General features: G+C 50.7%; 2 protein-coding genes across 4 annotated transcripts in view; one reads left to right on the plus strand and one right to left on the minus strand.

Moving 5' to 3' along the window:
• The window catches only part of SLA (Src like adaptor), a 32,249-nt gene extending 13,748 nt beyond the window's left edge, over positions 1-18,501 (minus strand). Inside the window, exons 1-2 of one of the 3 annotated variants that reach the window (XM_039845891.1) lie at positions 18,296-18,501; positions 7,073-7,170 (exon numbers count right to left, since the gene is read on the minus strand). In XM_039845891.1, coding sequence (XP_039701825.1) covers positions 7,073-7,133 — 61 coding nt within the window. In that variant the 5' untranslated portion in view covers positions 7,134-7,170; positions 18,296-18,501. Of the gene's footprint in view, positions 1-7,072; positions 7,535-11,313; positions 12,904-18,295 lie in introns of those variants that run through there. The other 2 variants (XM_039845892.1, XM_039845890.1) reach the window with 2 other exon arrangements.
• The window catches only part of TG (thyroglobulin), a 218,929-nt gene that overhangs the window by 147,906 nt on the left and 45,070 nt on the right, over positions 1-25,953 (plus strand). The gene's annotated exons all lie outside the window — the stretch shown is intronic.

The following is a 25,953-nucleotide window of genomic DNA, read 5'->3' on the forward strand; positions in this document are numbered from 1 at the left end:
TTGAATGCGTAAGAAAGACGAGTGAGGTTTTTGGCAAAGGATTTGTTTATCGGTTGCTAAATGAATCAGAAACAAGTTATCACCGTGGAACGGCTCACCGAAACGTACCGTTCGCTTGGGGCAGGTGAGTCGCAGACAGTAGACCGTTCCTGACTGCGAGATGGAAACTGAGAGCGATCACAGGGGCCGCGATCTCTGAAAGGGATCGGGGCTCACGACAAGGAGCTGTGGAAGGGCCGACCCAGCGAGGCCTCCGACCTTCCCTGAGCCTGTGGGGAGACCTCCCCCACATTCTGCTTTGCTGAAGTAACAAAAGGGGCTCTTCTCTGTGTAGCCCAGACCCCACCCCAATAATCAGAGACAGCTCTAAAATGTGTGTTGAACTTGAAGCCAGAAGTCCTGAGTTCTAACAAGGGGTGGATCCGAATTTTGTGGGGCTTGAAGCTTCTGGTAATTTGGAGGTCCTCTTAAGAAAGAGAATATGAAATTGCAAATGCAAAGTTAGGTATAGGCCTTAGGAAGGTACCCGGATGGTGAGGGGGGCCTAGCCAACATGTTTTTTTCAACATCCGGGTAAACGCGCCTGATTACGAGGCCGACTTTTCCAGTCTGAGTGTGAATGCTTCCTTCCCCACTTGGGCCTGGGTTAATCTGGAAAATGAGGGGTTGGAAACCGCCTTCCTGGTGGAAATATGTACAAATGGCCCCATGTGTGAGCAGGCCACTTATTGACACCATCTTTACTGCCCCCTGAGCAGTATGACGACGCCATCCTGTTGTTCTCAATTTGCCGGTTTCCGTATCCTCAGAGCCCTCTGCCAGGAACACACCTGCTCTCTCCCCCTTTCCCCCGCCACCCATCCAACTCACAGGTCCTCCCAGGGGTTTTGCCTGATACACCCCCTCTCGGCCTCCGTGCTTTTCCCTTGAGACAATTACTCTAGGCCAGCTTGTATTTTGAATTAGTGTGACAATCAGGGCAATGGCTGTGAGCTCCAGGAGGCCCCCCGGCACAGGCCTGTCCCATCAAGGATGCTCAAGGCAGGCTTGTCACATGAAAATGTGGAGAGATGCCTGCACTGCTGCTCTCTCAGACCTGCCATTGTTTTTAAAGCAATCAGAGCCAGCAAACCTGACTTATGGCAGGCAGCGTGATGATGCCCGTGGTCCTCACAGAGCCAGCCCCTCGTGAAAAACAAGTGTTGACTCCAGAGGCACAGCACTGGGCACCTGTGACTAGCATAGAGCCTTGGCAGAGATTGTGTGTCCACAGAGGGGTTGGGGCTTTGATCTCTGATTCAAGATTAAGACTGTGGACCCTCTTTTCTCATTTTAAATTTGGAAACGAACAGAAAGAAAAACAAAAGCAAAACCCCGTTATAAAAACAATTGTTTCAACGGGGGCGGGTGGGGGGGCGGGGAAGAGGCTTATGAGGCAGGAGAGTTTTAATTTCACAATAGCAAAGTCGAGTTTCCTGTGGAGTTTCCCCCAAAAGTGATGTTCGTATAGCTGTAACACTGAAACTTCACTGAGAAAATCTTTCGCTGGGGCTTTTGCTTCAAGGTGATGGCCTTGGCGTGGCCCTTTGCAAGGACTCAGGCCCACCCCTGTCATCTTAGCTTTGGCATCAGAAAAACTGAAGACAAAGTCAATGGAAGGCATTGGAGTCTGGTTTGTAGGATCTCAAAGTCTTTCCTGAGCTTTGGTCCCTACAGTGAAATAAATGCAACTAGGAAATTTAAATTTGCTCGTAACGTTCAAACATGTTGCCATGTACGCCCAGAGTGTCCTGGTTTTGTGGGGAGCTGAGCGTTTGCATTAAACCAGATCAGCGAGGAACCCAGACTAGTGGAAGTCGACAGAACTATTGCCGACATTCAGATAAGGAAACAAATTAAGTGAAGAGCTATCTGCCGGGCACGAACGGAGAAATCCAGGGAGAATTTTCAGAACAGAGAATGAGACTCGAAATCCACCAGACCCGGCTTGAATTCTACTTCCACCACTTAATAGCTCTGCGGTTTGGGAAGAGGTTTATTTTTAACCAGTGTGAGCTCACCCTCTTCATGTACGCAAGTGGGAAATAGCAAAGCGGCCTCTTCTGATTGGTTAGGACATGGGAGGTGGCGTGTGTCCAGTGCCTGTGTCAGTCACTGGCACCTAATCTTATTTCTACATGATGGGGCGGGGTTATCACTCCATAATCCAATAGTGCCCTCAAATTTCAAAAGCCTCTTAGTCGTGTAAATTTGAAAATATTCTTATATGATAAAAACAAGCTTCGTTTGGTGAGGACAGATGATGAAATTCAACGGAGCAAATATTTTCTGTTAGCTCAACTCAAAAATGAGTCAGATCGAACAAAATGTGCAAAAGTGTAAAAATAGGAAATGAATCCAATAAAAGAAGAAAACTCTAGTAAAACTTACAAGCCATAAACATCACTTAGTCAAAAGAAGACAGATCGTTTCTTTTTTTTTTTTGCATTATTATTTCTTAGAATATTGTTACTATTTCTTTTAAATGCTACAAGCCTTTCAGTAAATCCTGTTTTGAAGCATCTAGCAAAACCAGACATTTGCTACTTCTAATGCTCCATATAGAACATATATTCTTATGTAAAGAGTGAAGAAACCAAGGCCAGGGGAGTTTTAATAACGTGTCCAGGAGAGATCGTAAAGATTTCTAAGTTCATGGTCATGTCACTAAGCCACATAGCTCTTCTTGGCACTTAAGTACCAGGTTCTCCCCAGTTAATACTTGATCTTCAACAGGTTGGGACAAAGGCTGATTTAAATGAGGCTTCAGAGTTGGCACAAGCAGCTCAATATGGTTGGTGAGCAAGGAACTAGCCGGCCCAGTGATTTCTGCTTGCACCTTCCCTTGGGTCATGCCCAAGCTCACGGCCTCTGGAGGAGACAGAGCAGGCCTTATTTTTCATATTGTTTACAGGAAGTACACCCACAGACAACTAACCAATCAGACAGGGCAGGGCAGACTGGCCTGGTGGAAGGCCTACCCAGTTCTGTCGGTCACCACGGAGCATGAGTTGTGCTTGTGGGTTCTGTATTGTGGACTGGAAAGTGAGACACAGTGGTCCAGAAAGCTTTTTTGTGTACAAAGCCTTGGTTCCTCTCTCTGTTAGATGGGACAGATTGGGACTGAGCAGACCCTGAGGCTCTTAGATGCTGCAGTGAGGTGGCGAAGCTTGCCCAAGACCGCACAACCAGCAAGCTGAGTACCCGGTCTCGAAACCAGGCAACCTTGTCATAGCCTAGTACCACCTGCACCACTCGATAATGTTTTTCCGTATGTTAATTCACTTTAAAAACATCTTTAGTCCCATTGTAAGCAATGTGAAATCGTGGGTTTGGTGGACTAGCTATTTTTATCGTATCCATTAAGTGTTTAATGATACAAAAGTCGACCGATTGGGTCCCATCGCAAACCGTCTGATGGATCAGCAGCGAGGGGAGACCCAGGCAGGAAGGTCTGACGCGGGGTCCCGTCTCAGTGGCACGTGAGTGCTTATGTCATTGCATCTGGTGACGCGCTCCCCCTCGCTCTCGAGAGCCCCCATCCCCCCTCAGAACACGCGAGCTTCCTGTAGTGTGGGGGTGAAGAGAGGGACTTTAGATTGAGTCCCCGGCTTCCCACAATTCCAGTTCCCAGCCCCCCACCGCCCTCCATCCCTCCATGAGCCGTATGGCCTCAGGCATGTAATTGAACCGTCTCACGCCTTGGTTTCCTCAACTGCTAAGTGAAGATGATAATAGTGATTATTTGCTGTGGCTTTTGTGAAAATCAAGCCTTGATGTGTGGAGAGCACCTGGGACCGCGCCTGACACCCTAGCAGTGCCAAGTAACTCTGGTTACTCCTGCTCTACAAATGAGGACAGGGAGAGTCGCTCGGGGGACGACATGAGGTCTCTCGTTTCTTGTAGCATAGAAAACAGGACTAAAAGCTGGGTCTGTGGTCTGCGAGCCTTAGGGGCCTCGTAGGAGGTCACGCGCGTGCTCCTGCTCACCTCGCTGGATTTCGATGAGCAGGTCTGGAGAGGGGCCCAGGAATCAGCATTTCGATGATTCCCAGGGGATCTGAGGCAGGCAGTCTGAGAAGCACTCACTGAGAAGTGCATGCTGGGTCTCAGGCTTCCCTGCCCCCTCCTTCCTCCCCAGAGCCCCGCCCACCCCTTTTTCCACCAGGCAGCGCCCTTGATGCTATGTAAATGCACCGCTTAGCATTATTTCCATCCTCACCCAGAAAGGGGTCTAACGGTGTCTGGGTTTGCGTTTCCACCTCTGTCCGTGAGATCTCGCGTTGGGTCAGGACGATAAGAGGGTAAGAAATGGACAGGGGAAAAAGGTCACAGCAGCGTGACTGAATTCTCTTATTAAGGTGGAAATAAGCTGTTCCCTCGCTACACGGCCATCCCCTCGGCCTTGTTCAGGTCCAGACCAGCGCGGTCCGGCACAGAGCAGGAGTCTGAAATACGTGAAGTATTGTAGAGAAAATGAGCTATTTGGGATGCTTTGAAAACAAGTCATGGAATCCCCAGTTCTACCACTTTAAAACTTTTTGGGGAGATGGCCATTTAGACATAGTCTAGTGCAATCAGATGACCCCAAATGGAGTTTAAAAAATAGTGATTCTACCCACATTTGTCAGGTAGCTATTTCGTGCTGTGAAGAAGAGATTGTTCTGAGAACTGAGTCCCTCCTCGTGGGAGGATGAGTGACTTCCCGAAGGTCACACAGCTTCTGGGGGACAATACCGGAAATTCAGCAAGGTCATTAGCCTCTGAGACCTGTCCTAGTTTCCTCAAGTCCTGCTACCTCTGTGCGTTTTGTCATACTCGTCTCTGGGAACTAAACTAATCAGGAATGTTCTGGAAAGCTTAGCTTAGAAGGAAACAGATGGACAAAATCATATTCCAGGGCATCCACAGTCCTGGTTGGGCGAAGAATCAGCTCCTAAAAGCTCAGAAAACTTGTTTGTCTGGAAGTCCACAGCGTGGCCCCCTGCTGACCCCTGTGAGGGTCTGGTGGCCTTTTAGCTTAATTCTCTACCACCCAGGCTGATGTCAGAGGAAGCTCTAATTGTACGATGGACTGAAGCCATCAGCCCCTGTGCCACCCCCAGGTATCTGAGACTAACCAAATGAGTAAGCGTGAGTGTTAGCTGAGTAGATGCTCAGGCCATGAAAACTCGAACCTTTGCTTCGTTTGGGTAAAGACTAGTTAATGCATCAATTGCACGACCTCCTTCTCCCTTATTCTAGTAGATGTCAGAGAAAAGAGGAAATCCAGTTAGGACCGATCACAGGGGAAACTTTTTTGGGGGGAAGGGGAATGGAAAAGCCACCTGCCAGCGCTTGATGTGGTCGCCTGGGTCACAAACTGGGTACAAGCTGGGGAATTCTCTAATCAGGGGGTGGAGGACTAGGGAGACACCTCCTTTTGTGAGGTGACCTCCCACCCACACAGTGGAAAAAGAGAAACTTATGACGATTTGCATTCAAAAAATAAAAGCAAAAAAGCAAGTCCTCGGAGGCCCCTGTTTTCATGGGGTTTACTCAAGCATGCCGCCCCTTCTGCCCCAGCGAGAGTGGTGACGACCCAAGATGGATTCGGTGGGCGGGCGCCCCCTGAGCCGGCCCGGGACCTCTGCGTTACGACGTCAGTTTTCTAGAAGGAGCTGTGACTGGAGGAGGACGCTCTGGCTGAGCGGGTTTGGGGGCCATGGGAGAAGGCCCCGCTGGCAGCAGCCCCGGGAGCTCTGCGCAGCCGCACACGGCTCTGAGCTTTGCATGGGAGGCCAGGGGCCCCCGCCTCTCTGGGGCCCCGTTTCCACGCCCTGCTCCGCCTTAGCACGTGGTTCCACCTCCTTGTCCCAGGGACCGTGCTTTCCCCCCCTCCCGGGTTTAAAGAGGACAGTTCCTGCTAGGCAGGAGGGCCGCTGGAAGCACCCTGTGAATGACGTGAGGGGCGGCAGGGCAGGTCTCCGCGTGCTCACTTCAGGGCCTCTGACGGGCCACGAGACCCCGCGTGCCCTGGGTGTCTCCATTTCAGAAGAAGCGAGAAGGCTGCCTTTTTAAGGAGCCACAGAAGGCGTGGAAAGAGCAGCAGTAGAATACTCAGGGCGGGAACCTGACTGTCCACTCTCGTGTTGAGCTGCAGCTTGGCAGAAGTGTCCCACGGTCCCCCTAGCCTCATCCTGGGGCCATTGAGGGATCATTTGGCCCCTTCCCAACTCCCTAGAGGACCCATGCAACGTGCCCCCAAACAGCCTGACTGGGAACCAAAGCCAGTCAGCTTTAGATGCGGTGGGCCAGATCGCGTCAGAAACAACCAGCGCCCCTCAGCCCAGAGAGCGATGAGTTTCACCCTCAGCCCTGGCTTTCTGTTCGCTGGTGTCCCCTCCCAGCTCTCGGGCCAGGCCCAGAAGGCCTTCGGGACTCTGGCTCCACCTGGCCTTTCTGGGAAAAGTTGACTTTTGTCATCACCGATTGACCTGTGACATTGTGCCCTCCCCGTAGAACGCCTGGCCCCGTGAGCCTACCGAGGGAACGCCCAAATTCTTCATTTTTAGGACGATTTCCTAGGGCGAGCATCCAGCTTTATAAAGTTACACCGAAACAGCCTGGGCAGAGCTTCGATAACACGAATTGTATTACAGTGATGTCAGACCCGTGATAGGATTAGAGCCGGGGTCGGTGGGGGGGGCGAGCAAGGGCCTGGCTGGGGCTGGACACGCGACTCTACAGAGAGCTAATGAGACAAATTACATTCCCTCTGTGGGCCTCAGCTTTCCCCGCCGATAAAGTAAAGGGATGGAAACGGCCGTTCTCGAAGGTCCGTCACAAAATGCCAGCAGATCAGCGTCCCTCTGGGGTGCCACCGCTCAATCTTTTTTACTATTTTAATTGTGAAAGTGTTAACTACGAGCAAAGCGAGGGAGATAAGTATAAAAAAAACCCACCGCCCCGTTTCAGTGATGAGCAGCAGCCCCCCTGCCCCTCGCCCCATCTTGCCCCGAGCTCTCGCGGGACAGCATCACACCGCACTTACCGTCTGGGCAGGGCACAGGCCTCTCAGGAGGCGGTGGGCTAGATCGCACGCTGTTTCCCATTCCGATCAGTCCCCGGGCTGTCGAAGATGCTCGAAGCCTACGGCACAGGGGGTACACACGGAGAGTCAGCCACGCGCCCAGCCCTCCGGGTGAGGGGTGGCCCAGTTCAGAGTACATGGCGCATCATGTTTTCAGGCAGCTCGCTTCTTGAAAGGCGGGCGCTGCTACGTGACAGTGACATTCGTGAATGTTGGTTACATTTGCACAGTGCGGGTTCTTTTATCAAGGGAATGACAGAGAGAGAAACCACAGAGAGGGAAGTTGCTAGCAAATGCTGTTGGTGGTGAAAGTTTCCATTCCTTGTACCCTAGGTGACAGAAAGGTGCCTGAAGTGTTTGTGTGAGGGGTTGAGGGTATGACACGGCCAGCGTGGTCTCTCCACTCCTGAGCCCTGGCCCTGGACCCCCGTGCAGCTGGGCTCGGAGCTCTGTGCTCGAGAGTCGCTCTAGAGCCCAAAGCGGGTGAGCAGGGGGACTTTCTGTCTCGCGCTTCTGTCTTCTGTGTGTCTCAGCATACTCTACCAAGCAGTAAGAAAGGAACCCTCCGTCACAAAACCAGATATTTCTGCATGCTTCGCGTGCTGCCTGCACTCGGACATCTGCTGGTACATTTTTTGAAAATGTATTTTTCGGTTATAGTTGACATACACTGTTATATTAGTTTCAGGTGTCCAACCTCGTGACCACACGTTTATTTATATACCTTACAAAGTGATCACATTATTCCAGTGCCCGCCTGACACCATCCATGGGAATCGCAGTAGCTTTGCCCATGTTCCCCACGCTGTGCTCACGCACCCGTGACTGTTTGTAATTGCCAATTTGTGCTTCTTGATCCCTTCGCCTTTTTTCACGCAGTCAGTCCCTCAACCCCTGCCCCGTCTGGCAGCCGTCAGTTCATCTCTGTACCTATGAATCGGTTTCTGTTTTGTTTGCTCGTTTAGTTTGTTCTTTAGATTTCACATACCGGTGAAATCATGTGGCATTTGTCTTTCTCTCTCTGACTTATTTCACTTTGCAAAATACCCTCCAGGTCTATCCACGTTGTGGCAAATGGCAAGATTTCATTTTTTTTTTTTAATGGTTGAGTAATAATACTCCGTTGTATAGATTTCACGGTATGCTTTTGATCATTGTAAAGTCCCTGCACCCTAATCCCATTCTGAAGTGAAGGAAACTGAGTCTCAGAGAGGGTAGGGGACTTGTCTAAGGTCACACAGCAAGCACATAACTGTGGAGCTGGAATTTGAACCGCCTATGCTAAGTCTCTGGTTTGTTCCATTATGGTTCAGATTCTGGCTCTTTACATAGACGCTAGTGACCTTGGGCAAGCTATTGATCTTCTCCTGCCTGTTTTGGGGGGGTAATAATAAAACAAAATCAGGTTGCAGCTGTTAAATTAACAGATAAAGCACGTGAAGCACTTAGCAACATGGCCCGGCAGAAAATCTAAATTTAGCTAATGGTATTTACACTACATTTTCTGATTGTTCGTAATGATAAACATTGGTGTTCTGGGCCCTCGTATGAGTACTTTAGAAAGGAACTTAGATGACTGGAGAATGACAGTGTCCTCCCAGGCCACCTGACGCACAGAGAAGACCACGCCTGTGGAGCGGTTCCCGTCTCATGGGGACAAAGAGGACAGACAGGGCAGGTCCCCGGCCACGTCCAGTGCAGCTAGAAACCTGTGCTCTACCCGTTCTCTGTCTCTAGTTTAGGAGCCAGGCCCTAGGAGTTTGAAAGGGTTCACGAGCCGGCCAATCCCACCCCGCCTCGGCCTTCAGGCCCTGGAACACTCTGTGCTCTCAGAGCAAGGCTTTCAAAGGCTATCGGGGAGAGGCGGGGTGAAGTGGGGTACCTTGTGTGTTAGGGAAGGAAGAAAACCAAAATGAGTGGTTTTCGAAACTTGATATATTTTAAATATTTTTATGAATAGTTTAGCACTTGTAACCCAGACTAATAGATTGTAATACATCTGTGCTGCTCCCAAGACAATTACGAGACTTGCGAAAGCTGTAAACTCAGAAGTGCGACTGGGACAGATCCCACGTTCAAAGTTAAGAATTCCGTCTTCCTCTGATCCTGCTGATCTTCGTGCCCAGAAACAACGGGCTGAGGGAGTGGTTGAAGGGTGGGCTGCTCCACATTCAAGGCTCAGGCCCTTCTTTCCACATCTTGCCTACCCTGCTCTAATTACAGCCAAGGGGCTGCCTTTGACCTTGACAGGACCCTTCCTGCAGGCCAAGCAGGTTTTGACAGCATCACTTGGCTCCAGGGGCAGGCACCGGTTTTCTCCGTGTCTGGCCCCCGCCCTGGTGTATGCAGTCAAGAAAAAATGCTCCAAAAAGTGCTCGACAACCCATGCCTGGTAGAATGACAGAGGCCTCGTTCCCTGCAGGTCAGCAGACACTTCCCAAGGGTCTCCAGAGCTGGGCCCTGAGCCAGCGCCAGGGGAAAGGCAGGACCATGTGGTCCCACCCACCTGACAGGGACTGCGTGCGCCCACCTTAGATCCATCCAAGCAGGGAGCAAAGCAAGCAGCCTCTGCCTCCGAGGAGCTGGAAGCCCGAGCGGTGTGCACAGAAGTCCCGTGGAGGCCTCCCACGCCCCCACGCTGCCCCCAGTGCCTTCCCGGAGCCCACCGCTCACCCCAGTCCCTCAGCCTCCTCGTCTGTCATCAGCAAGGCCGTTGGGCTTCTGGACAAAGCTCCCAGGACAGGGAGAGCAGAGGCCCTGGCAGGCCGCCATGCAGAGATAACTCTGAGACGTGTGTGCCGGCCTCCCTTCTCACCCTCTGAGATCCCACACCGCAGTGCCCCGCACGGTCCCCCCGCTCTCTTAACGATGCCCCTCTGTTTCCTGCGGCCCGACACATGGTCCTAGATCAACTAAACACCAGGGATTTTGCCTTTCACCCCGCTCCCGCGACACCCACTCGGGGAGTCATCTGTCACCCCTCCCGACATTGCAAGCGCCCCCTCAGCCTGTCTCAGCTTCCCTCCCACCCCTACCCCATCTCTCAGTCACTTCCAAGCAACTGCCTGTGGCCATCACGTCCGTCTCATCCCAAGTCCAGAAAACCCCTCGGGAAAAGACTGGCATCTGTCAGAGTGAAGTCTGACCTCACTTCTTTTCCCAACAACTTCGCAGTTCTTTGCGAGCATCCATGTGCCCTTCTGGGGGACATTCACGGAACCCGGCACAGGGCAAACGAAAACAAGAGACTTGAAACTTGCATTTTTCAGATGGGAAAATTGAGCACCGTCCAAGAAAAGCCACATACCCGGGGTCTCGAGATGAATTCTAGGAGCCTGGGCTCTTCTGCACTGACACCCCACGTCTCTGTCTTGCGGGGCGGGGTGCAGGTGCCGAGCAGAGCCCGGGGCTGGGTTGCAAGCCCACCATAATACCCCGGGCTGTGCAGAAAAACCTATCTGGTCTCAATAGTCTCTTAGCTCGGCTCCCGGCCTTCCTATTAGTCTCCAGGAAGGAGTTAAGGAAAGAGGCTTTTATTTGAGAAGAGGGAAAGATGCCCCCGAGAATGAGAGGGGGAATCTCCCTAATGAAATGGCTGAACAATGTGATTTAATCTGTGACGGTTTTATGTGGTAGCTGGAGCTGGGAGAGAGGGTGTGAGACATAATTGCTTCTAGGAACAATAAGAAGAAGGCGAAAGAGAAATGACTTAATTAACTTTGGTGCTAAAAAGTCTTGATTTCTTTCTCCCTTTTCTTGGTGCTGTGAAGGATCCGAACTGAGATCCGCCTCCTCCTCACCCCCCGTCCTTGGACCAACACTATCTTCTTGGCGTGACCTTGGGTCTTAGTTTACTCTCCTAAAAAATGAGGAGAGTGGAAAAGATGGTCTCTGAAGAGAGAACCACTTAATCCCTTTTAATTCTTGCAATCAAGGCTCAGTAACTTTTTGAAAATCATTAATAAAAGAGCCATCATCAGTTTCTTAAGAAGTTCCATTAGACAGAATGCAAGCCTTGTCTTTATAGCCGTCAGGGTCAAGGGGGGGGCAGTTAGTGGAGGCCCTTGCGTTTCATCTCCCAGCATCCCCGGAGGCAGAGGTTCCTCGCTCATCTCCCCGGGGTGAAGGTCAGCAGGTGAGGTCACCAGCCACACTCCCAAAGCTGGAAACCCGCAGAGCACGGAGGCAGGGGGCACACCTACCTCTCCCGACTTCAGAACCCACGTCCTCTCCCCAGGGCTGGGCTGCTCTCTCCAGGGGCGGAAAAAAGATCACCAAGGAACTCTGGCCGCCATTTGAGGGGATGCGTGGCATGGGAAGGTCACACGCCTGCAGGGAGTCGCCCTCAGGAATGTGGGATGTGCCCGTCCCAGCGAGGTTTCTGTTTGACCAGGTCAGGCGCTGCGTTATCTCGACAACACAAGGGACAGGCTTCTCGGGGCTTCTCAGAACCTTCCAGTCCTGAGAAGTTCTGTGCACCTGATCCTCTCTGTGCTTCTAAAAGCCAAGCCCCGCTGTTGTAGCCTGAAGCCTTCGCAGTACGCAAAGGGGGAGAGAGTCGGGGAGCCTTTGGTCTGGACTCTGTAGCAAAATCAGGAACAGTCAGAAAACCTGAGCAACAGTGGGAATCCACAAACCTACTTAGGGACGCAATCTTTGTGTTGGCCTTAGGATTTCTTCCACAGAGTATGATAGCTCTAAGCCCATTCACGTGACCTGATTCTAACGTGCGAGCGTGATACCATGAGTGGGGAGCCTCGCCCTCCACCGGGTCCAAACCCCAACAGCAGCAGTAATAACCAGAATCACCACCCCCATCCTGGTTGGTCAGCTCTTATTCTATGCCAGGCCCCGGGCTAAGCATTTTACAGTTGTCATACCCTGGGCTGCTCACAGCTCCACTTTATAGGTGACATAAATTAAGTGACTTGTCCAAAGTTACATGACTAGTAAGAGATAAGGCTGAGGTTCAAGCCAAGTCTGTCTGACTTCAAAACCTGTGCCCTCGATCTCCCTGAGATGCTGACCCATCTTCTGTTCTAGTCTAAGAATGCATCGGAAAAGTGGTTTTTAAATGTCAGCAAAGCAAACTTCAGGGACTACAAACTTTTGGGAGGAACTTTAGTACAAGAAACGCAGAAGTCCCCAGGGGTCTCTTGATGTCCGATGGCAACGTTTGGAAGCCCAGGTCTGGGGACTGGCTGGGGGGAACAGAAGGGACAGGAGAGAGAGGCCAGTTAAGTCTGGCTCGGGTGTCAGCTGTCATGGCTTCTAGGTGGCCGGGGGTGGTCCAAAGGGCAGGAGTGAATTATGCGGAATATTTTCTAGGCTTTCATAGCATTATTTTAAAGAACTGTTCACGCTATGATCAGGAAAAAAGAAAAGAAAAACTAGCCGCGCTGATACTATTCCCATTTTATAAAACTTTAACACGCATGCGCATGTAAGTAGAAAAATATTAAAGGAGATTATTTCCAAGGTGTCTCCAAGGCTCTCTCTGGGTAGCGATTTTATAGGTGAATTTATCAATTTGCTCTTTATACCTCTCTAAAATCTCCAGATTTTCTCTCACGCGCACAAATTGGTTCTGCAATCAGAAGCAGAATTCGAAAAGAATAAGGGAGCTTTGAAAGGGGGGTTTTCAAAGCAGGCGAGACCACGTCCAGAATCCAGCTCCTGACCTACTGGCTGTGTGTCCTCTGACAAGTTACTGCACTTCTCTGAGCCTCGATTTTCAATTCCATACATTTGAGCTACAAATACATGCCCCGTGGAGTTGTTCTGAGATCAAATTACAGATCATATCAAAAGCAGAGATAAGATTGGTCAGATACGATAGCAAAAAATTTTACCAAAGCCAGTGGGGCTATGGGGTTGGCAGCTAACTCGCCCTGCAAGTTGAGCAAGTCCCTTCCCCTTCTTGGGCCTCAAGGTCCTCAAATATGTGGGGAAATTTTGGCGCAGACAATGGCTTGTGACCCCTTTGCACGTCTCTGCTCCATGACTGGTAGCCAGTGCCTGCCCCCGCTGACTTGGGACTTGCCCAGTGCCGCCTATGGTCTGACCCTCAGCACCAGGGACAATAAGCCCCCGAATAGGGGCTTAGCAGCGGTTGGTTTCCCTACCAAGGATCTCGCAGGATTTCCGGGGGGCACCCCACCACATCCTGACCTCGCTCGACGGTGCACCTGTGCTGTGACCTACATTGCTCCCTGCTCTCCTCCTGGGGCAGGTGCTGCACAGGCCTGTCCCGCTGTCCCCAATCCCAGGCGGCCAGTTCAGAAAGTCACACCACCACCCCGCCGCCTGCACCGCCTGACTCAAGGTCAGAGGCTCTATCTAGGGGCCGCACGGATGACACCTGGGACCCTCTCATCCAGGGCATTTCAAACCTGCTGATTCGAAGCCTGTTTTAAGAAAATTTCTCCAGAAGCTCAATATATAAAATAGATAAAAGCAAGCTGCTGGCTGGGAGCTGGGGGCTCAGCACTGTTGCCTCTCTATGCCACCAGATATAACACCCCAGTCCTAGGATATCATAGAGCACCAACGGAGAAACAGCAATTCGACGCCCTCACATTACAAAGAAAAGGCTCAGAGAGGGCAAGCAACCTGCTCGAGGTCACTCAGCAAGTTTGGACGAGCGCTCTGTGAGTCTGTCCAGACTCTGTCCATCACAAGAGGGCCCTTGCCCATTTCCATCAGGCCTGACACATGTCCTCGTGAGCCTGGGCTCTGACCCTTTCTACCTTCGGGGGCCCAGAGGGTGATCTCATACGCTCTCCGGCTAGCAGGAAGGCTCAGCGTTCCCTTAAGGCCATGATGGAAGGATCCTAGAAAACAGTCTATGTTCATTTTAGCGTGTCATAAGAAGAAGCTAGATTTGGGGCCAGTTGGTGCTGAGGCAAATTTCAGATTCACCCCTTATTAAGTCACTAAACTTCTTTCCATTGTTTTTCATTTGTTTGTTTGTTTGTTTTTGAAAACAGACATAGCCATGTCTGCCTTCCTCGGTTTTTCCCAAGCGAGCGTTAGCAAGTGTCATAGGATGAACGTGTTAGGGGCACGTGGCCTGTCCCTGTGCTGACAGTAAACGTGCCCCTGGGGAGAGCCTTATGCCCCCGCTCCCCCCCCACCCCCCACACACCTGATGAGAGTCTCTGTGCAGTGGTGTCTGGCTTTAATATCTTTCTTTTCTAGATCAGTTTTTCATGCACAGAGGCCCCTCAGTACACAAGGCTGGTGGGACATGGTGCCGCCCGGTCTGGAAGTCTGTTGGACTCCGAACACATTTTTTGCCAAAAACCATGTTGCAAATGGGGTTTGGCCCCAGGCCGGGTCCTGCATGCCTTACTTCACCTATTAGCCGGTTGATGTCATAAACACTGGCAATGACAAAAGCAGTCGTAAAGACAACTATTTTGATATTAGACTACACAGATGGACGCAGAGTGGGAAAACAGTGACTTCAAAGCAGGCTTTTTCTACTTTTTTTTTTTTCATTTCAAATGTGGATCCTTAGAAATGCAGCTTTCATTAAAAGGAGGAGGTGGTTGTGGAGTCATGTGCGGTCACTAAAGGCCGCCTGGACACGTGGACCCAAGAATTGTCAACTTAGATTTCTTTATTACATCACATTTCCCAGCAAGACTTAATCTTGCTTTTTATTCACACACGGGAATCACCAGAGTGGCTCAGAATCTTATGCAGCGAGATGGACATCGATATTTTGCCTAATAACAGCATTTGCAAACTCTGAACTTCCTGCTGGGGAGGGGTCCTGGCGCCTCCCTCTGAGTCACTTGCCAAAACGCACGGACGCCAAGGGCGCGATCGGCCGGGCTACTCTTCGTCCGGCTCACTGTCCCATCCGTCGCCCCTCAGAACGCCTGCGTGGCCCTCGAGGTGGCGTGTGACTCTGACAAGCGTTTGTGCGATTGTATGATGAGTGGCTAGGTGCTGTGAGCTCTGATCTGGCTTCCTGACTCCCCGCGAGAAGACAGTGGGCGTTTTATAAGGAAATAAAAAGGAAAACTGAAGAACCGATGTGTGTAGGAGAGAGACATCACTATCATCATGCCTTTTGAATAACAGGAAGCAGAGGCCAGAACATTTACATAAGTCATCTGGGGTCACCCAGCCAGTCGGAGGTGGAGGCAGGATTTGAATCCAGGCATCTGGCTCCAGGGTCTGGGCAGCTCTTAGGCCCAGGAGTTGGATGAAGGGCTGCACAGAAGCTGACTCGGAGGGTGTGGGGGCGGGGGAGATGGCACATCTGTAAATTGTGAGGGAGCGTGGCTACCTCACAGGGTTAAGAGACAATTAAATTGAACAGATTTCACTGACTAAATGGGTCCCCTCTGCTCTCTGTTCTGGGGTCTATCTGCTCCTTTTATGGCACACGCCACAGTTCATCACGATGTATTTGTTTCTCCGAGTATTTAAACCCCCAGGCTGTAGACCTCCTGAGAACACAGTCCATGCTATTATATTCCTCAGTGAAAAATCATGGCCTGGCAGGTAGGTGCCCAGCGCATTGTAAGTGGCTAGAGGTATCGGCTGTGCCTGGCACAATGCCGGTGGGCAGTGCTGTGTGTGCTGTCGGGGGCAGCCGGACCCCTTCGAAGTTGTCATCTCCTCCTAAGGGCCATAGCGAGGACAATCCCCACTTTCTTCTGAAGCTCTTTGAGTCTCCCCACCCTCCCCCACTGGGATATACCCCAAGTCCTCCAGCCATGGTTCCAGCTGCCTGGAGGGTGCCAAGGAGGGAAGTGTGACTTTGCAAAGCTGTTTGACAACAAAAGTGAGCCACTGAACCTTTGAGGCCCCACAGTTTCTGTCTGTAGCTAGAGTCAGAATTACCGTAACGAAATAAGCTCCCTCCCTTGGCGGTTCTCAGATGAGAGGAAGTGGTTTGGACCCAATGTACTTATTCCTTCGGAACTCTTGGGGAGGAGAGGGGGGAGGAAGTCTGTCACGTGGTATGGCCTCAATGCATATTTATTAAGGGAAGGAGTGGATGGATGGATGGATGGACGGACGGACGGACGGACGGACGGACAGATGGATGGGAAAATGAATGGATGGACAGAAATACTAATAGATATTATTCAGGTTGCTGACAAGAACCAAATGATCTGGTCTGACATGCTGAAAACCCTTAATGAGAATTTTAAGCGCCAGACTCTCTCATAGGTGGGGGACATAAATTCTGGCTGAATATAAAATGAGATATTAAAAACCAGCAGCATCTATGAATGCAGGAAGTTGACTGAGATTTACCAGAATGAATAATTTCTACATCTTTAAGAGGCACACACCCCTTGGAAATATATTGCCAGCTCTTGAAACGCTGAGTGGGGAAATTTTTTCTGTATTAGGAAAATGATTTCAGCTTGGTGCTATGCAAACTTACCCTATCTGCTTCATCTACTAGATCAGATGGGGGAACAAGCAGAAATAAGCACTTAAAAAAACTGAGAAGGAGGGGCCAGCTCATCAGCTATGTATGTAGTTTGAGCCACTGTGTTTAACCCTGCCCATCACTATCGACTGCCTAGAAGTACCTAGAAGTATTTGATGTATCTTGCCTGGTTTAGGAATGATGTTCATAACACCTATATAGTATTTAGCATCTCCTACATATTGTTTATAGTTTAACTTTCTTACAAACGCACAAGGAAGCTGGTCTCCTTTTTTAAGCAGAGGAAGCTAACTCTCAGAGAGGCAAAGTGACTTGCTCAGAGTTACACAGCTCATTGGTGGCCGACCCAGAATGTTGACTCAGGTGTAGCTGATTAGTTCACATGAAACTGTCTCACTGCCCTGATTCTAGATTTGTTTAAGATGCAGGAGTCTAAATAGATCTCAGTCTCTCTGTTTCATAGGTTTTAATAGTATTATTAGCATCCTTGTCAGAGCCTATTAAGCCCTCTTGAAAAGCATTCTCCTGACCAGAGAATATCAATTGCAAAGGATATTGCCAGACCTTTGATTTGGGTGTACCTGCCCAGTTTTAAAAGGACCACGGCCCAGCTTATAGACTTGCGACTCAGTGTCTCATAGCAAACCACAGAACGACAATACGCAGAATATGGGGTGTATTTCTCCTAAAATGAAGAGCACTGCTTTAAATGCACACTTTCGTCCTTCACACACTTGCTTTCACTGAGGCTCTCCCCGCCAAACCTCAGCCCTTAGAGCCTCTCACTGCTGTGTGAGTTGGACGAATCGCTTAACCTCTCTGAGCCTCATTTTCTCGTTTGTCAAAAGCAAATAATAACTGTAACCTTACAGAATTGTCCTGAGGATTGCAGGAGAATGGTTTTTCGTGCGAGGTCCTCTCCCTGCCCCTCGGTGTGGCAGACACCATCCCTTCCCACCAGCATGCACAGCCCCAGCTGAGGACAGGCTTCTCGTTTTCCTGACGCCAGGGGCTGTGGACGCCCAGGGACATAAAACAATGTGCAATGCCACACGCCTTAGAGAATGCCAGTCCTCCAGAATCTCTTCTAATTCTACTCCTGCCCCATTCACACGCCACCTACTTTGACTTTTATTACTTATTATTATCGATTATTGTTGGCATTTTCGCAAAGCTGATCCACACAACCTTCTGGAAGCGGTCCTGTGACCGGCCAGCCTCTCTGGGCTCCACGCACCTTCGGACATCAAGACGTTGTGCCGATAGTGCTTATTGAGCACGGCCCATGTGTCTGAAACTGACCTGGGCACCTTGCGTGCATTCGCTCCTATAATCTACCCCATCCCTGTGGGAACTGGGTCCTTATAGTCTCACTTTACGGAGGAGGAAAGGAAGGCCTAGAGAGGTTTAATTGACTTGCCCAAGGTCACACTGCTGGAAGGCCTGACAGCAAGCAGTGGTCGTCCTTCGCAAGAGGCCAGCTCTGTGCCACGCTGGTCTGTGGCTGCAGAGTCTCCTCTGGCAGGAATGCGCCCACCCAAGCTCTCCAGCCCTTCTAGCCGTATAATTACGCATCAGACATTTCACTGAGCAGCTGCGACACACTGTACACTGGTTAGGTGTTGAGCCTCAAGACCAGACCCTGCCTGTCTCACACAGTCAGCATCTCTGTCTCCAGAAAGTCACCCCCCTGCCGGCTGTGTGTCCAAGGGGTCCCGATGTCTCTCCCCACCCAGTCCCCACCATGGCCCCCAAGATACCTTCAAAGGCCGGACATGGTCTCCCCTGGGAGCAGCTGAGGGGTGGCTGCCAAGAGCGCTGTCACTGCCTCTCCATCAGCTGCTGCTGCTGCAGCGGAGTGAGCGGGCAGCCAGGCTCCCCACGGGTGTAGACAAGCGCATGCTATCAAGAAGAGCAGCGGTTGCTAAACCAGCCTCACACTTCCTCTGCTAGAAACGGGGAAGCGCAGGCCTCACACAGGGCAGGTTCCTGTTTTCAGCAACCGCTCAGTGTGGCTTTCTCTCTGTAAGGACAGGGAAGACGGCGGCGTCATTAAGTTTTTTTTTTTTTGCAAAGCCCTTGGGAATATGGGCAGCTTAATTCTAAATGTCCAGGCCGTGCCCAGACTGTCAGAGGCTGGGCCTTCTGTCTCTAATTAAAAGGCAGAAGAGGCTGAGGACCGCTAGTGTGCTCCCTGGAGCTCACTGGGTCCAAGGAGGCTGCGGCTCGGAGCTGCTAGCTTCTCTTTTCTTAGTTTCCCAGTTATTACTGCTTCCTTATATCGCTGCTACGTAAACCCCATAGCAGGGCTTCTGGCCCTGGCTCTACTGTAGACAAGGTATTCATTGGCAGGGGCTTTAAATAGTCAGCATCAAAGCCCCTCCACAGAAAGGAGCTACCCACCAACTTTCCTGGGCAAGACACACTGCCGCTTAGCTGTGCTACCACGAGAAGAAGCTAGAAAGGTTATGAAAAACAGGTTATAGATTAAATTTGGCTAAGAAAACATGACAACCGAATGCAATGAAGGATGCTCGATTGGCTCCAAGAGCAAGGGAAAGGGAGTAGGAAGAACGTTATCGGGGTGGCGGGCTGGTGTTTAAATCTATAAACAGCATGTTAGATAATATTGCGCCGATGCCAGTGTCCTTGGATATGATAATGACATCGTTAGGTGGGAAATGTGCTAGTTCTCAGGAGATGCATGCTGATGTGTTTGGAGGACAAGTGTATAGCGTCTGTAACTTTCACACGGTTCACGGTTCCAAAGGAAAAGAAATATAAGCAAATACAAATGAAGAGAAAGAAAATGAGAGAGGCAGAAAACAAACATGGCAAGATGTGACTATTGGGTGAATCTAGGCGAAGGTCGTATGTGTATTGTAGTATTTCAACTTCTTGATGGTTTTAAAAGTTTCTAATATGATAATATATGGCTTCCTATTCATAGCATGTGGGTCTCAAGCAGGAAAACCCAGGCTCCCGGTGCCTAAGGGCTTATTAGAGGTAGAAACTGCTGGAACATCGACTTCAGGCAGGACTGCCTGGGAACTGCCTGCTTGAGCCGGGAGTGCCAGATGACCCTGCTGGGGCTGCTTCTCAGACCTCTGGCCACCCCCCTCTTCAGAGAGATGACAGAGCAGAGTGTCCAGTGACTTGCCCAGAATTCCACAGCTGGTCTTAGAGCAGAGCCCAGGCCAGTGTCAAGGGCTGGTGATATACAGCCTGACCCATCAGGGCCGACACAGCCACCGGGGGACAGTCATTTAGAAACCTCACTCACTGTAGTTATCGAAGATGCATTAAAAACATCAGGCCTGCTTCTAAATTTAGAACAAACTCTGTACTAGATAGTTGCTTCCTTAGACAGCTTGTAAAAATATCCGCTGTGCGCAGGGCCCCCCGAGAAGGAAGAGAGGAAATCTTGCAAAAGACTGAGTGTGGAGCCCGAACGGGGAAGAGCAGCCTGGCAGAAATACACGGGAGTGGAGTTTTAGAAAAAGGGGTGAGGACCAATAGTCAAAAGGCATGAGCTCTGTGGCAACTTTTCAAAAACACATTTATTGAGAACCTACTATGAGTGAGACTCTGAATTCATTCCCTCACTCAATCATTTATTCAGTACAACCTCACTGGGCTTCTTGCATGACTGGAATCCGGCCGTGCACAAGAATCGGCAAAACCCTGCCCTGATTGAGTGTGCTTTCTCTGGGGGAGCCATGAAGTGAAGACTTAAACATGGCAGCTGTCATTTATGGAAATAAAATGGTCAGGGCGACAGAGACCAAAGACGCTACTTCTCACAAGCAGTGGCGGGAGAGATGGGCTCTCCATGGAGGTGCCATTAGCTGAGACCTGCAGGAGGAAACAGAGCCTCCTGGGACAAGCCAGGGCGCGAGAGGCTCATGCGGAAGGAATTACTGCCTTAACACAGGCTTTGGGGGGCTGAGGGAAAGACACTGCGGGCCCTAAGAAAACTCCAAGTTCGATGGTGGAGGCAGATGGCTGATAAGCAGGGACCATCGAGCGCTGTTTGTTCAAGGACACAGTTCAGTGGGAGAAGTCGCTGCAGAAGCAGCACCTCAGGACTTGGAGCCTCGGGCTCCAGGGTTGCAGGATCCGCACCACCCACTTCTATTGGGTAACCAGGTGACCTAGGGGACACTGCTGCTAATGTCCCCTGGCCTCGATGTTTCATTGCCTTCCTTTGTCACCCTTGGTGTAACTGCCAGGAAACAGAGTAAGTTGGCTTCCAGTGGATGGGTGGAGGTTGGAGCCCTCACGTGGCTAGGGGTCCCGCCCGCCAACTACCTCAAGTATAAGTACAGAGTCAGCCCTGGCCCGGTGACCACGTGTCGGGAGGCCAGGCCTCAGAGCTCACGAAGACACCCAGGTCCATCTGGGTAGAAAGCGCTTGATTTCCGGAGGGCTTTGTGAATTAATTAGCTATTAGGGCCCAGCTAATGGCCACGGGCAGATCAGCAAGATGCCTATGTGGGTTGAGTATTGCTCAATTAAGTCTCATGCTGTAGTCGTCACCTTATTGGAGTTAAATGTTCCACTATGTGAACGACTAGCTTTGCACACATATCGTCGGGAGCCAGATGTTACATTCCCCAGCTGGGGTTTTGGCAGGTCTCCTAACCCCAGCGATGAAGCCCATTTCTCCAGCTGCAAGTCTCAGGGGCTCCAGGTTCTAGGAGGTAAATGTGACTCAGCTTCACGTGGCAGGGATGCAATGCTTAAGCTCCACAGTTTACAGCTTGGTTCAGTATTACCAGATTCCTAGTTTCACTCAAAATATTTTTTTTCTTCTTTCTACATAAATGCTGGAAAGGTTAGAAGACGAAAAAAGGCAACCTCAAAGACTAGTAAACTCCCTCTCAGTGGAGAGATGCAAGCGTAAGTTAGTTCGCTCAGGAGGGAAGTTCAATTAACATGTGATGAATGCAAAGCGTTGTACTTGGTGCCAGGAAACCATCGATGGGATTGTTTGGTGCCAGGAGGGGTTAAACCTCCCGAGATCTCACGCAAGCTAGAAGTTCTCCGAGAGCCAAGTTTATGCCCCTTCTATGGCTGGAGAAGTACTGACGCATTTATGCATCCGATCATTTATTCAACAAATATTTGTGGACCACCCGCTTTGTTAGGTGCTGTTCTAGGCGCTGAGTTAGAGAGACAAACATGTAGTAATTTAGAAGGCTGCTGAGGGAGTGAAGTCAGGAAGAAGAACTCTCACCTCGGAAGAGAGCTTGGAAATGAGCCCAAAGCGACACCAAAGTGAAGATTAAGAGGAGGATGATCAGGTAAAGCAAACGGCAAGCGCGAAGGTTGGGGGCTGAAAACACTTGGCGTGTTCAAGAGCAGGAAGAAGAAAAGGGACCGGTTTCTGGAGAGTCAGGAAAGAAACTTGGCTGCTGCTTATGGTGCCTATTTGTTCTTGCTGATTACTCTGTGTGTCTAGACGCCTCCTGAAGAAACCAAGGCTCCTGGGTTTAACGCACCTGCTCTAGGTCTCCAGGTGGTGAGTGACACCGCCCAGCTCTAGATCAATAGCCTGCGGAGGTGAGCTCACCGTCACTATTATGCTGCCCCCCTTCTGCGTCCGCCCACGTCCCAGCGCTTCGCTCCAGCGTTGCATCCGCAGATGAGACTAGGTCCGACACCATCCTGCTCAAGCCCCCACCACAGACCCCCGTTTCCCACACGACAGCTCTGTGCCTCTTCCCGGCAACCATGCTCATCCCAGTTTGTTCCCCACCCCTCCCCATGATGATGTCCCCACTCAGGCTTCGTGTCCCTCACCACCTGAGACTTCCTGTGCCCCTCTGCATTTCAGACAGCCCCCCCTTCACCACTTACTTGACCACGGCCTGTTCTCTACCTGTGTGGGGTGCCCTCCCTCCTGCAAAGCCCAGCTCAGAGCTCACCTCACCCATGCGTGCTCCCAGACCTCCCATAACAAAGGGCGTGGCTCCGTCCTCAGAGCACCCCTTGGAGTTTCGCCTGCCCCACGGGAACGGGATGCACGCGTATTGGAGTCAAGAGCAAGAGAGGAGTTCAAGATATTTGGGAGCTGTGTGACCTTGCAAAGCTGCTGAACCTCTCTGTGAGCCTAAGCAGAGTTAGCAATCGTCCTTCCTTCCTGGGCTGTGAGGGTCTGTAGAGAAAGCGCAGACTGATGAGCACAGAGCGAGGCACACATCCACTGGCTGTGGACACCGCCCTTTCCTTTCAGGCAGAGCATGAGCTTGGAAAGGCAGGGACATGGCGACATGTGGCCGCGGAGCCTAGCGCCAGGCCTTGCCCCAAGGAGATGCTCCATACTTATCCATCGAAGAAATGAACAGATGAAGGTGGAGTATTGACCTTCTGAACAAAAGCACATGCATTGTGAATGTTGACTTCTTCCTCTGGGGTAAATGATGAACTAACCACGAAAATCAACCAGGAGAGAGCAGACTCCATCGCGTCTCTCGAGATGGGAGGTCTTATTTGTGGAACCCTCTCCAAAGCTGGATAAGGGGCCCATCAAGTGGATGAGCTGACGTCTCTAGCTGGAGTGGGCTTAAACGTATATGTCATTAGAATCTTTCTGCGTGTCTTTGGGAGGCCTCTTGGCACGGACTGTGTTCTCGGGAGGGAAAAAAGTAGAAGCTTTGTTTCTACTGTGCAGACGGCCCTGCTGGGGTGCGTTGCACAAGCGTGTTGATTTACTAGAGCATCCTCTTCTGTAGTTGCTCAATCCAACCCCCCTGCATCCTCTGTGCTGGGGGGTTGGGGGCGCCTTGCTCTGCTTCTCAGTTTCGTGAAGGTTGATGGAAAGGTCAGTGGGTTTCCCAGAACTTGGGAAGGTCTCTGGGCAGGGCCCAATTTCAGTCTGCAACCTGGCAGCTTTGCTCTTCTTGCTGGCTTCCTCCAGATGCACTAATCTATAACCTCCTTTATTTCCTGGATCTAACTCAGACATTCACTTATTTTAATGAATAGTATATTGAATGAATGTTAACCTCGGGCCAGGCATGAGGCCAAGCTCTGGGAGGATAAGGGTGACCGTGATACACGCCCTGCCATCTCATCCTCCCTTGGTGCAGATAAGTCTGTTTTCTGGGAAGGGCACAGAGATCCTAGAACTCTACTCAGGAACAAAGACGAGTCAGTCTTCCCATGAGAAAGAAGAATCGTACACGGGGTGCTGGGTAGTACCAGGCCCGACAAAGGACCCTTTTCAAGGGTCTCTCATTAACACCTTCCTTTCCCACCTCTATGTTGATATGACTTCTAAAAACAGTAAGTTCTGTGGAGGTAGGTGGCCCAGCTGTTTTGTCAGTGATTGACATGGACAGAAGAATCATCGAATATTTACTAAGAGGAAGGGCGGGAAGAAGGGAGGCCGAATGGGAGAGAGGGACAGCAGAGCGGGTAAAAAAGAAAGAAAAAAAGAAAAGAAACCTTTCTGCTTGTACGTTACAAACTTCCTTGAAGCCTTAATCACCTTCTGCCTCCCTGCAGCACCTGGCACAAAAGAGCTGCTCAGAGACAAGCCAGGAATTATCCAGGCGACAGACTAGCTCTCAACATGCGGGCAGGCTGCGTACCAGGGAGATCAAAACGACTGGCTGGATGGTTAGCGACAAGGCCTCTGCAGGAAGCCTCCCACGTGACCTGAGCCAGCGCGCTTAACAGCTCCGACCTGCTATTTTCATCTCATAAAAAACAAGAATGATAAAACTTGCCCAACCGCCTCTAAATGTGCTTTAACACCACAGATGAGGTTAAGATCTATAACAGAATTAGCACGGCTTTTGTGAAAATCCCCTCTAACTCTCACTCTGTGATGCCTTCATATTTCTGGGAGATACGCTTTTTCACTCATGACAAGATTCTGTTGTCGTCATCTAAAGAAGACCAAGCTCAAAACTGGCATCGATGGAATTTAAAATGCTGTCATCCACTCATGAGCATCTGGATGGGTGTGAAATTGTCAGCCAGTGTTTATTCCATTACCCACTGAGCCAAAACTAATTATACCCAGCGGCACGGGCAGGGGGACGGGGGAGGATAGACAAGCTCAGTGGCTTAAAATAGTCTCGGCCAAAGCAAAATTTTAACTCCCAAATCCATCCTTACCTAAGGGAAAATCTTACACTATTTTTTATTTTAGTTCGAGGGGCTGTGACTTTATAAATAATAAGAACTGATCTTCGTCTAGTGCTTTACAGGTTATAGTTTTCAAATCTGTTATTTCATTTCGATTTTGTAAGAACTTTATGAAATACCAATTATGATTTTAATGACTTCTACTTATTGGAAACCCAATGCATGTACGCACTATACGTGTTATCGATTCATCTCAACAAACTAAGGAGGTGAACGTTCTGATCCTTTTATACGGAGAAAACCAAGGCACAGAGAACTTAAGCAGCTTTTCTAAGGACACACAGTCCATAAGAGGCGATGCTGGACTTGAACCTGGGTTATGGGCCCTCGATGCCACTCCTTGAGACATGGTTATCACCCACTTTACAGATGGAGAAACCAAAGCCCTGAGCACAAAGCCAATCGCCAAGTTGTCAGCACAGGATTCAATAAGATTCGTCCCAAAGCCAATGTTCTGTCCATTTTTCCTACGAATGTAACAATTGATATTTGTGTTAACCTAACCGATTTGAAGGGGACATTGGTGGAGACGGTGTGAAGGTTGATGGGGTTCAGCATGTGCCCATTCAGTTCACAGAGAGGCACCAGCGCCGTAGCAAGAGTCCCTGGGAGTATCCACACAGAGGGTTTGGGGAGAAGGTCTGCTTGAATTTCGGGCCCCGGGAGGCCAGGCCCATCCTCCTCGCAGGGTGGGGCTGGGCTCAGACCTCACAGCAGCTGGAGCTAATACGAGATCAGGAAGTGGGCACCACAGTGGAAAATACTGAGCCATTCTGAATACACGAGGCCAAGTAGGGGTGGGGCGTGGGGTGGGGTGTGAAGCTCAGGCCCGAACACACAGACAAACAGCAGGACCGGTCCGGCTGTTGAGGAGATAGTTTGCCCTCAGGAACCCCTAGAAGTGTGGTTCGGATATTACGTGGGAGCCCTGAACAGCTCCTTTCCAGGGGCGGGCCCCTCTCTGCAGCCCAGTCTCCCCACTGCTGTGGCCGGACGAGGATGCAGGCCCAGCACCCCCTAACTGAACTCCGCTGGGCAGCGGCTCCCTCACTTATCCCTTCTAACGTGGCACACGGGAGGCCCCTCTGAGCCAGTGCCCTGCTTTGCAGTCCTGCCTCCTGCCGCGGCACCCTGTCCCCTCCAGGGACATCGAACCAGTGCCAGGCAGCGTCTCTCATCTCCGCTGTGCTCCTGCTCCTTGTGCACGGAGCCACCACCAGCCGTGTCCATGCGACCCAGGCTACACCTCCTCGTGTGC

Source organism: Pteropus medius, unplaced genomic scaffold (genome assembly GCF_902729225.1).
Source record: "Pteropus medius unplaced genomic scaffold, Ma_sr-lr_union100, whole genome shotgun sequence".
Classification (NCBI taxonomy): Eukaryota; Metazoa; Chordata; class Mammalia; order Chiroptera; family Pteropodidae; genus Pteropus; species Pteropus medius.